Source organism: Orcinus orca, chromosome 11 (genome assembly GCF_937001465.1).
Source record: "Orcinus orca chromosome 11, mOrcOrc1.1, whole genome shotgun sequence".
Classification (NCBI taxonomy): domain Eukaryota; kingdom Metazoa; phylum Chordata; class Mammalia; order Artiodactyla; family Delphinidae; genus Orcinus; species Orcinus orca.
This window is the reverse complement of record NC_064569.1, coordinates 5,346,343-5,358,780: the sequence shown is the minus strand read 5'-3', so window position 1 is coordinate 5,358,780 and position 12,438 is coordinate 5,346,343. Positions and strand designations below refer to the sequence as shown.

At 53.6% G+C, this 12,438-nt stretch overlaps 1 protein-coding gene across 1 annotated transcript; it reads right to left on the bottom strand.

The window, feature by feature from the left end:
- Positions 1–5,661: 5,661 nt before the first annotated feature.
- Positions 5,662–8,818, bottom strand: KCNA5 (potassium voltage-gated channel subfamily A member 5). Its single transcript, XM_004279023.3, has one exon. It carries the CDS (start codon positions 8,266–8,268, stop codon positions 6,475–6,477), a length of 1,794 nt encoding a protein of 597 aa, XP_004279071.1. The 5' UTR covers positions 8,269–8,818; the 3' UTR covers positions 5,662–6,474.
- Between the last annotated feature and the right edge of the window lie 3,620 nt (positions 8,819–12,438).

The window sequence follows — 12,438 nt, the reverse complement described above, 5'->3', positions numbered from 1 at the left end:
ACGGACCACAGGGTGAGAGGAGGGAGGCCCTGAGCACACCTCCCGGGCGGGCAGCGCTTACTTCCGGGTCCTTAGCCCATGTCTCTCCGTGTCCCCCAAAGGAGGGGCTCCCACACATGCAAGAAAGAACCGGTGCTTACCTGGAAGGAGTGAGGAGTGCAGGTGGGCTGAAGGGGGAAGCCGCTGTCCTCCGAGGTTCTTCAGCTCTGAAAGCACAGAGGAGCTGCTCGTGGGGTCCAAGCAAAGGTCACCCTCCAGGTACACGTGCAGTTTCGTTCTGAACTTCCAGGCAATGACAGGCTTTGCTTGCAGAAGTTCAGCTTTCCCACCAGGCTTTCTTCCGGACCCACCTCAGCCCCTCTTAGATTTTTCAGCTCCTGTTCCTGGTCTTAGAATCGTCCCCTAGAAGCTCTAGCCTCCAGGGCTTTTTGCCTCCCTGCTCCCACCTCTTGCCTCCCAGCCCCAGATGGCTCCGGCTGGATTTTTGGCAACGGCTCAGAAAATCTGCCAGGGTTCCTGCTCATTGGCCAAACAATCAAAGGGGCATCTGAGGGCCTTGACTTACCCTCTAAAATTTAAAAAAATCAGATTGGAAGCCATCGTCAGCCTTGCAGCGGGAATCCGCGTTGTGCTTTGCTTGGTGACATCGTCTGCTGCGTCTCTTTTGGGGATGCCACCTGGAGGGCAGGGCCAGCTTCCTGCTCCAAAGCGGTGAGTGGCCCCTGAGGCGGTGCTGGGATTTACAGGCCGTCTGGAGCTCCAGGGGCCTTGGCTTCCCTTCCCCCACCCCCGCATCTGTCTCCACCAGCCCTCTGCTTGTACAGGAAAACACACACACCCTCCTAGTGCCCCCAGGTTCCCCACGTCCCTGTCCCGCACTCTTCACCTCATTTCATGTCTTCTTCTGCCTCCAGTACACGTCCCCCTCCTCTAAAAGAGCACATCCATCCTCCAGTTACAATCTGCTCATTTCCTCCTTGGCTCTTACGTCTATTTAAAAGTGATGCTCAATGCTCTGTGCTGACCTACATGGGAAGGAAATCCAGAAAAGAGGGGATATATGTACACGTAGAACTGCATCACTTTGCTGCACAGCAGAAACTAACACAACACTGTAAAGCAACTCTACGCCAATAAATTTTTTTTTTTAAGTGATCTCTTCACAAGAGGGAAGAGATATGGGAACATAGGTATATATATAACTGATTCATTTTGTTGTAAAGCAGAAACTAACACACCATTGTAAAGCAATTATACTCCAAAAAAAATAAATAAAAAAAAAATAAAGGCCAAAGGGAGGGAGGACTTGTGAATTAAATAAATTAATTAAAAGCATCATCAAACCTCAAAAAAAAAAAGTGATCTCTTTATTCATTTGCTTCGTTGATGGTTGGCTCTCCCCACTAACCTGGGAAACCAGCCAGGGGAGATCCCTGCCAGTCAGCCTCAGCGCCTCAGCAAGGTGTCCGCCTCATAGTAAATAATGTTGTCAAATAAATATTTGTTGAATGAATGGAGAAATGAGTGAATAAGGGTATTAAGGACACTGGATGATAAAGTTTTCTGTTCTCCTCCTGTACAGTGAGTTGCTTGCATGTGAGAACCAGACCATCACAGAGCTGGATCTCCATTGCTTGTACTGCCTTGACATATTCTCAAGAAACGCAGGTTGAGTTGAGTCCAATCAAATCGGAGGAGACAGGTCAGGGTTTCACAAGCACCCAGGAGGCAGCCCTCACAGGCAAACTGGATACAAATGAACTGATGCGGCAGGAACGTGCCTTGGGAGGTGGGGTGGCCATGTTGGAGGGGGTGGGGGGGCAGAGGGAAGGTCAGGCAGCTTTAATGAGAATGGGGACACTTTGACGCAGAGGGAGCAGAGTGGACCACACAGAGAAATCCAGCCTAGGGCTCGGGGGAGACTGTTCCAGTCCCGGCTGACTTTAACTACGGTGACCTTGGGTAAGGGGCCTCTTCCCTCTGGGATTCTGCCTGCTCCTCTCTAAAATGAGTGGACCCACCAGATTATCTGCAACGTTCCTTCCAGCTGAAACATTGCTCGGTGCAAAGTTTGACATCAGAAGACACCGGCCGATTAAAAGGGAAGGTGGCAAGCATCTTATTCTGTCTGGAGGCCTGTGGGCTGGAGCCAATTCCCATCTTCCCACCACGCACACTGTGAGGGGCCCTGCCAGCCCAGGCCCATCTCTACAGCCAGAGAAGAGCCAGCTGAAGAGGGAGAGGGCAAAGGCATCCTCGAGGCTCCCAATGTGATGTCACGTCCAGGAAAAGACTTAGGGCCAAAAGGAGAAGGAAGCCATCCTCTGGCCACCTGGGCCCACTTCCGCCAGCCTCTGACGGAGAACCCCACTGCCCAGAGCCCTGGGCAGAATGTCCAGTTGGGCATTTTATTCCTCCTTCCTAGAAATAAAGCAGCCTGTCTCACAGCCACCTAGAAAAATCTCATTTTCATAAGGAGGTAGAAATAGCTCCGTCTTCCTCATAAAGCCTTCCCCGGTCTAGGAAATCCCAGCCTCAGATCCCCTCCCTAAGCCAGGGGTGGTATTTGCAAGAAATGCAAGTTCAGTGAAGTAAAATCAAATCAGGGAGCCAGGTCAGAGCTTCCCAGGCATGACTGGATGCCCAGGAGGCAGCCTCAGTGCGATGGATAAATGGTTATGACAGGGATGTACAGCTCTCGAGCGAAGGCTGGTTCTAACATTTTCAAGTGACTGCATTTTCAGTGGTTATATAAATACCTACAATAGCAGCTTCAGTTTTGCCTCACGGTCTACGAAGCCTAAAATATTTACTATCTGGCTCTTCTCGGAGCTTTTGCCAATGCCTGCCCTAAATAACTGCTGAGTCCCCATGCCATTGATAAACTCAGGACTCCTACTGGGGTCCTGGGGAGAGGCATCAGCCTGTAACCCTGGACCCCATCCCTCCTCTCTAGCCAGCTACCCCTCACGGTCTCCAGAAGCTTCTCTTTCTCTACTCCTCCTCGCCCTCCCCCTCCTGACCCATCCCACTTCATTTTGGAATCCTCTACAAGGCACTCGGTCGCACCCTGTCCTGCGTGATTTGATTTCTTGTACACTGATTGCTTCCCCAATGGGACTGGAAGCGTATGAGGGCAGGGACAGCATCTTAATATGTGTCCCAGTATCCCCAGCACACTGAGCAGCTGCTGAGCAGATATGGGCTGCTGAGGTCAGCCCAAGGGGACAGCACCCCAGGGTCACACTCACTGCGCTCAGCCTGCCATCTCTGGAGGGGACTCTCCACTCCAAGAGAAACATCCCCTCCAAGCCTGGAAGTGCTCCTATCGCTAACGCCAGAATAAGTCACAGCCCAGTCCTACGGGAAGATTCCTCCAGGGCTGGTCCTCTGTTTCATTTTCCCTCCAGGGAGTGTGTCCCAGGCAGGGCAGATCAGGGAGCTGGGGCTTTAAAGCATGTGACAAGACTTTTCTTTCTGAACCTACCCTTGTTCAGGGTTCAGTGAGCATATGGGCAGGAGAAGAAAGAGTAGGTGGTGACAAACCGGGGTCCACATGCTCTGCGGGAGAGCAGCTGTCTTTACGTAGACACACCACACCATTGCATTTCTGCCTCTGCGTGAAGGTTGCCAAAGCTGGTAGATTATAAACCCAGGGATGGTTTCTTGCTGTGGGAGCCCAGAAGGAACATCTGGATAAAGGTTCGGCTGAAGCCACTTGATCTAATTTCCTCGGGAAGGAAAATCAATGACAGCAGTGAAAGGGAGGGGCAGAGAGGACAGGAAGGGGCCCCTTGCCTCAGGTGACCCGGGTAAAAGACTTGACATTCGGTCCTCCTTTCCTGCCAATCACGTGAACAGAGAAACCACTGGGAAGGCTGGAGTGAAACAGCGGGCCATTTCCAGAATCATAGCAGCAGGTGGACTGAGAAGGCAGAGAGATTGACATACCTGCACTGCCTTCGGGTGCCCTCCCAGTGCCCCAGGACAGATACCACCGGCCTCCAGGATGGGAAGCTGCAGCAGGGGATTGGAGTCCCTCTGGAACCACCTTGATCCCCTTTGTAAACCTGCAGGGCAGCGCCCCCTCCTCCCACACAAAACAGAGAGACTAACGATCTCATCCCTGAGGCTTTGTATAAGCTGGTACCCATTACTGGACATTCTAAAGAGGCAGTCAGTCTATTTGAACCAACACCTGTCAGGCACCCGGACGCATCTAAGACCCCGGCAGGTGCAGTTCTCTCTTTGCTGCTCAAGCCTAAAGGAAATGACCTTCAGGGCAAAGGCGGCACCTCCTCTTTTATCTTCAGGGGAGGGTGGAGCCCGAGTCGTGCCCACCCCCAGTCCCAGCCAGCAGGGGTGCGTTAAACCACAAGCGCTCCCTTCACGGCCTTAGAGGGCTTGGCAGGGAGACGGTGTGGAGGAGAGCTTTGGCAAGATGCCCCGCTTTTAGGCAGATTGTAAATTATAAACAAACAACTTGTCTCTGCCCGCCTTCCTTTACTTCCGGTGTGTAATGAAAAACAACTGAGCCCCGCAGGCACAATCCTTCTGTTTCCTCCCCAGATGTGCTGTTCACAGCTCCCCGCTGGAAATGATTCTGGCCAGTCACGGACACTGGCTTTTATTCCTGCGACGGCATCTCACTGAAATCCACAATCCCCAGACATCAATTTTCTAGATCCTCCCTGCCCCCCCCGCCGCTCCCCCCCCCCCGCACACCTGGATGTACCCCAGAACTAGGCATCAAGCTCACTGTTGTCGTGGGAGCCATGTGGCTGTGGACCACCAGCCCAACCTGGTGAGAATGCCAAACCACCAGTCTCTGGATTATTCAACAGAAAAAGCAACAGCAGGAATCGGGAGCCCAGCGCGGATAGCTAAGCCCCCAGAGAGACACTGCAGCCAGTGTTACACCTACTGTGATGTTTTGCCAGAAGCATCCAGTGACAAGGGAACAAAGGGATTTGTTCTGAGTTTAGGGATTACTCGGGGCAAGGTTACAATCTGTAGAAACCAGCCTTTAATGTGGACAAGCAAATCCTTCCATCCTCGGGCCACCTCCGCCATCACAAAGGCAAAGCATCCTTCTCAGCTGCACCACAGTTTACGGGGTGGGTAGGATAATAAGAAGGTGCTGCCGCCTCTCTCTGTGATTTTCACACCAGGGCTGCCCTTTTGCAGACAGGTTTCGTATCTGGGAGAACCAGGCTTGTTCCTCAGAGCTGCTGAGAACAACGTTAAGAAGGGCTTAAAGCCTGCAGACCAAGGCTGGGAAACCCAGCCCCAGGAGACCACAGCGGGACTGCGGGGGTGGGGGGTGGAGGGAGGGAGGAGGGTCTGATCATCCTTTGCCTTTCTGCTCCATCCACACTCCATGCTGATGGCTGGATCTAAGGCCAGCCAGGCGTGCCTGTGTCCTGAAAACCTGAGACAAACAGAATTCACCCCTCTATCTTCAAGGTACGGGGTGGTGGGGGGGGAGGGGCAGTGCTCAGCAAAGAGTTGTTGATGATCAAATCATGAGCTTTCCAAGTTTTCTGCCCCAGTCAAGGCGGGGTTTGCTCTGACTCCAGAACCAGAAACAGCAAGGGACAGACTTTTTTTTTTTTAATTTCCAAAGATACATCAGCTGTAGAAAAACTAACACTTGCCTCAACTAAGTAATATTTTATTTCCTGGGATGAAAATCAAGAGAATGAATTATCAGAAGTCTTCCTCCAACATCATTAAAATGCTTTTTGAAGAAAGTTGCAAGCATTGTTTAAGGCGCACAGGAAAAGTTAGACTTGCCTTTCTTCCAGAGCATTCCCTGCCCTAGACACAAAGCACCGGCACTACATCTCAAGAAAGAGAGAGGCTTGCAGACACAGGAGCCAGAAAAACCGGACCAGGGTCTCTGGCTCTAATATAAGTATCACAGGACAACATCACAATAACCTTCTCTTCCATAAATACAACATATGTCTTGAAAATATATCCAAAATATCTCCATCTGAACTACTGTACAAAACTCCACTCGCCAGCCATAAAAAAAATATTTTCCCCTATACACAAATATAATCATATGTAAAGCAAATTTGGAACGCAGGGATATTGGTTGGGGGGTGGGTTACAAAATCTCTGGGGACCTGGGCTATTTACAGTCATTTCTGTTTGGGTTATCCCGCTGCTGGGTATAGGACACTGGCGACAAATACATCCATCTCACAGTGCTCACCATTTCAACAGCTCCTGCGTCACGGAATGTGGTACTTTTTAAAAATAGGCGACCATTCGTGTCATGGAAAGAAGGGGGAAAATGAGGGGATCAAGGTGGCGGTGGGGAGGCAGAAGGGGAGCAGGGGAAGAAGGGGGACAGACGTAGGTTACGGTGTGGGCTTGAAACGCTCTGCGGCGTAAAGTAGATCCCCAGGGTCAGGAGGCCTCCGCTGTCCCCGGGCCACGGCCAGCTGTCTGCCTGGGCCTCCCTTACAGATCCGTTTCCCGGCTGGTGTCCAGGCAGAGGGCGTACAGGGATCTCCGCAAATCCACATTGCTCTTGGCCTTGAGGTTACACTTCTCCAGGGGGCAGCTGCCCCTTCGAGATCCGTCCGCATTCTCCAGGGGCCCCGCACCCTTGCAGAGGGACGCCTTGCTCCAGCTGGCCTTCCGCTGGCCCCCGCCGGCCGCTCCTGCCCCCGTGCTCTGGCTGCTCTGCTCTTCCTTAAGGGCTGCCTGCTCGTCGTGGTCCGTCTCCCGGTGGTAGAAGTAGTTGAAGTTGGAGACGATGACGGGCACGGGCAGGGCGATGGTGAGGACCCCGGCGATGGCACACAGCGAGCCCACGATCTTGCCCCCCACGGTGACAGGCCTCATGTCCCCGTAGCCCACCGTGGTCATGGTGACGACTGCCCACCAGAAGGCATCCGGGATGCTGGAGAAGTGGGTCTCCTGGTTGTCGGCCTCTGCGAAGTAGACGGCGCTGGAGAAGAGGATGACTCCGATGAACAGGAAGAAGATGAGCAGACCCAGCTCCCGCATGGACGCCTGCAGGGTCTTGCCCAGGATCTGCAGCCCCTTGGAGTGACGGGACAGCTTGAAGATGCGGAACACCCGGACCAGGCGGATCACTCGGAGGATGGCCAGGGACATGGCCTGCTGCCCGTTCTGGCTGCCGCCTCCCCCCGGCTGCTGCTGCACCAGCTCGGTGCCCAGGGTGATGAAGTAGGGGAAGATGGCCACCACGTCAATGATGTTCATGATGTTTCGCGAGAACTCGGCCTTGCTGGGGCAGGCGAAGAAGCGCACCAGCAGCTCGAAGGTGAACCAGATGACACACGTGGTCTCCACGATGAAGAAGGGGTCAGCCAGGGTCCTGGGCAGGACAGGTGCCGCCGTCGGGCCAGAGGGAGGCGCTGCCTCCCCGCTGCCATTGGCCCCCCTGTGGGGCTCAGGGGGCTGGTGGGGCACCGGGGGATGGCGCAGCAGCTCCCGTTCATCCCTGAACTCAGGCAGGGTCTCCAAGCAGAATGTGATGATGGAGATGAGGATGACCAGGACCGAGACGATGGCGATGCCCCGTGCGGAACCCGAGCTCTCGGGGTACTCGAAAATCAGCCACACTTGGCGCTGGAACTCGTTGCGGGGCAGGGGCTTCTCCTCCTCCTTGATGAAGCCCTCGTCCTCTCGGAAGCGCTCCATGGCCTCGTCCCCCAACTGGTAGAAGCGGATCTCATCTGTGAACACGTCCAGGGAGACGTTGACCGGCCTCCGCAGCCGGCCCCCCGACTGGTAGTAGTAGAGGATGCCGTCGAAGCTGGGCCGGTTGCGGTCGAAGAAGTACTCGTTCCTCAGGGGGTCAAAGTAGCGCAGGCGCTTGGCGGGGTCTCCCAGGAGCGTGTCGGGGAACTGCGCCAGGGTGCCCAGCTGCGTCTCGAAGCGCAGCCCGGAGATGTTGATGAGGATGCGCTGGTGATGGAGGGACCCCGAGCCCAGCACCTGGTCCTCCGCCACGCCCAGAGCGGGGTCGCCTTGTCCCTCCTCGTCCTCCGGAGGCAGCCGTCTAGCTCGGGGCAGCTCCTGGGGCACCGGTGGCACCGGCCGGCCTCCCGGGTCCGCGCCCCTCTCGGCGCTGCCGCGGTCCCTTGGCGCTGGCTCCTTGAGTCCATCGCTGAGCGCAGCCGTCGGGGAGCAGCGGAGCTCTCCCCCTGTGGTCCGGACCTCCTCTCCTCCCCTGACGGTCATGGCACCGCCGTTCTCCGGGGGCACCAGAGCGATCTCCATGGCCCGGGGGCGGGGGGCATGCTGCGCCCCTGCGGACCGGCTCCGGCGCCCCCTCTCACCCTGCTGGGCGCCCCGCGCCGGGCTCCTCTCCCACCAGCGGCCGGCCCAGCTGTGGGGCGGGCTGGGGGGCTGGCGCGTTCTCCTCGTTCGGTCCTGACGTCAGGAAGCCGCTGCCCTGCTCTCTGCCTCTCTCGACTCTGGCAGCCCGTTACCAAGCAGCCAAAAGCCACCTTCCAGCAGATGCAACCTCCAGCCGCCAGGCTTGGCCTCCACCCCGCGCAGTTCCCCGCCTCCTGCCCTCCCCTCCTCCCCGCGCCTCCCCTCGGGGCCCGGAGGCCGCGGGTGTCTCCCCGGAGGGCGCAGCTGGGGCCCCCGGCAAGGGAGGGAGGGGCTGAGCTGGGCGCAGCCTGGGAGGAAGGCTGGGAAGGGAGGGAGGGAGGGAGGGTGAGGGGAGGGAGTGGAGAGGATGGGGGGACAGGTTGTACCGAGAGCGCGCTGAAACTCCCAGGGCAACCAGATGAGAAAAGCTCTGGATTTCAGTTCACCTGGGCACCCGCTGGACGCCGAGTGGACTCTAGGGGAAGTGAATTGTCTTGGATTGGAGGGATGAGACTTCGAGATGAGTCGGAGTATGAGAGAAGACAGTCCTTTTTACATTTCTCCTTTGGAGGAATGAGGGTTCTCTCTTCTTTAGGAAGAATTACAAACAGGAGGGGGCGGGGCAGAGCTATGGGCCTTGAAAAATATTTACGTGTATGTGTATATCTCCAGGCCAATGGAGAAGCATCTCTCTTCCCATCTCCCTACATACATTTTCGTCAAAAGGTAACTGACTGAAAATGTACAGCATCTCCCTGCCCTTAGCCTTGGGAAAGCCCTGATTCCCAGCACAGACAGCGGTGGTCAGCGGGGCAGCCCCAGGCAGGCAGTGAGTCTGGTGATTTGCTGTCTGCCTTCATATTCCTGCAACACACAACCTCTCTGCTCTCTCCACATAGCTCATTTGTAGAAACCATAGACAGGGAAGGGGTGGAGGGAGAAAGAGATTCTGGTGAGAGCCGTTTAGCCTGGTGAAGCTGGGAGCTGGGGTCCGCAGGGAGGTTTGGGTAGGGAAGAGGGTGGCGCTGCTTAAGGAGAGGGTGCCCGGGAGCTTGTGGAGTCCCCAGGGCTGGAGAATTCTCAGGAGTAGAATAAAAACCAATACTCACTTTGCCCTTCTGCTGTGCCAGGCCTATTCTCAGCACTTCACAAATCTTAATATTATTATCCTCATTTTTACAGATGAGGAAAATGAGATTGACTAACTTGCTCGAGGTCACACAGGTAGAAAGTGGCGAAGCTGAGATTTAAACCCACACAAGCAGAGTGTGGACCCCTGTTCCCTCCACCGCGGTCCTCTGTAGAAATCTGTGACCCCCTTTCTGATACAAGGATACAGATGCTCCCTGCCCCCATCATCTGGCCTAACAGCTTTAGTTCCTTCCTGCAGGAGGCAGGAGGATGGCTAAGATGACACCTAAGTGCTTCTGGGTTAGAGAACCTGGTTATCTACCCCACCCCAGCCCTGGATTTTCACATCTATGGCCAAGAGAGAAATATCCTTCAGGACATGTCCGGCAGTTACAGGCACAGCCTCTGGATTTTTTTTTTTTTTTTCTGGTTTTAAGTTAACCTAAAACCTCTGTGTTTTTGCATGTCTGGGTTTTTATATGTGATTTACAGCCTCTCGTCCATGAATGCATCTGTGCACAGGGGGTGTTCTGGAAACTTGGTACTGGGTGCACGAGTGTTGGTTGGAATAGCAGGGTGTGGACTCAGGGTCAGGGTCGGAGGAGTGTGTGTCCATGTGGCTTTTTTAAGTGAACTCAAGGGTGGACGTGCATTTGGCATACGCAAATGTTTTCATTGTGTGCAACGCTGCAAGTGCGGTGGGCTGTCCTTGCAGACGTGAATGAGTGAGGAAGGCGTGTGAAAGTGAAAATGAGTGTGTGCAGCATCGCTGATTATCTGCAGGGCCTTGCACGTCCCTCCCCAGACCTGTGCTGTCCCTGCTCCATCTCCTTTGGGTTTTTCTTCTTCTCCGGCTGGCTCAGAGGCTGCCAGTCTGGACCAGGTTTGCCCCTCGGGAGCCTGGGGCTGTGGAGCTCATAGGAGATGGTCTCAGAGACCTATGGGCCTTGTCTTGTTCACTGAGCCATGCACCTTGTAAATGCAGGGATGCCCTGTTGGTTCACAAAGGCTCTCCCCGGGCTCCCTAAGGGAAAGAGTTCCCTGGACCTTGTCTTCCAGCGGCCTTGGGGAGACTGCTCCCTGAAGAATAAGAGTACAACATACATATTCCCAGAAGAGCATGTAAGTCAAGCCTTTAATGCGGTACTTTCTTAACTCTGCTTTCCAGACATTTACTAGCTTTCATAGGTTTCTTGTCAAATTTCTTTCAGATGTTACACGTGTCAGCCATGGGGTATAACTGCAGGATCACCCTTAGAGAAAGAACTTGCTTTTTAGCTTCAAGGAATGCAGTTAGCTGACAGCCCCCAGCTGCTATCACCTCCTGTCTCTGCCTGATTTTCTGCAGAGGCTATTATCATCCTCCCTGGGAGCCCCTGGCCATGAGTGAGCACAACAGGGTTACAAGGACCTGACCGGTTCTGTTGCCTGAGACTCTCCCCATCCAACCCTTCCTCTTCCCCTTTCCTTTTACAGGTGTCAGAACAGCATCTTGGTCTGAAGATGTCCCCTGCTGAGTTCTGCAGGTTCTCTCATCGTTCTTTTATTGCCTCCCAATAAACCTTTTGTCTCCTAACTCCATCTCCTTCTCTTCTCTTTACAGAGGACATAGCTACACATCACCTAGCTGAAACCTGCTTTCTTCTCTGCCCAACCCATCCTGGGAGTTCAGCCCTTTTACAGAGATGCTTGACATGCATCATCACCTGAGGGTCTTGTTTAAATGCAGGATTGACCCCCCAGGTGGGTTTAGACCCAGATAAGCTCCCCCTGTGGTGGTAATGCTCCAGTCCTCACATCACAATTTGAGTAGCATCTCCTCTCAGACAAACTCCAAACGATACCTTTGAATGAATTACTTGCAACACCTATGTTACATCTCCCAGAATGAGGTAACCAGGGGAAAACAAATGAGCGATCTTCTCTCAATTCATGGGACTAGTCCTAGCAGACCACAAGGGGACTCAAGGTATGCAGACCAAAAGGAAAGAACATTATGAGAAGTAAGGCATCGAAAGGAAGCAGAGCTGGGCTGGAAGAGAGAGGAAAGGGAAGGGAGGAGGAAGAGAATTTTAAATGCCATCTTTATTGATCCCTTCAAAAATATTCATTGAGTACCTACCATGTATTGATACAAGATGTTGTTCCCGGGTCTGGGAGTATACTGATGACCAAGACACACATACTCCCTCTGGGGAAAGAAAACTCTCTGAGCCTCTGATTTTATGTTGGTTGTTTAACTACAGTTGTGAGGGGTAAGTCTAGAATATAGGGTGCTGTGAGAATAGTGAGGCGTCTGACCCCACCTAGGACCCGAGGAAGCTTTCTGAGGTGATGATAAGGAAGAAAAACTATTCCAGGTGGAGGGAAGTGTATGTCCCAAGGCCCTGGGGTGGAAGGGACAGGGCTGGTTGGAAGAACAGAAAGAAAATGAATGTAGCTGACACAGAGGGCTGGGGAAGGGTCTGTGAGATTGGGGTAGAGTGGCGGAGGAAAACAGATCACGAGGAGCTTGCTAGGTCATGATCCCCCTGGCAGGATGTACTGATATCTCCTTTCCTCCACACTCAGATGCTTTGCTTATGTCTCTGTAGAGCATATGTGCCAATATCCTCTATTTTATCCATCCATTGCTTCTTTTAGCCTCTTCTCCCCATCTACTCTCACTGGAATATATCTTTATCTTTGTCTCTCTCTCTCTCTCTCTCTCTCTGTGTGTGTGTGCGTGCGTCTGTCTGTCGGTTATCTATCTATCTGTCCATCTAGCCCATATATAGATAGCATCTACTACACCATTTATCTATCTATACATATAGATGGTAGGTAGGAAGGTAGATAGATAGATAATAGAGATGCAGATAGCTTGAAATCAAGGACCACACTCATCTCTGATTCACTTTCCAACACCCAGCCTGGTTCCGTAGCCATATTGTGAATTTC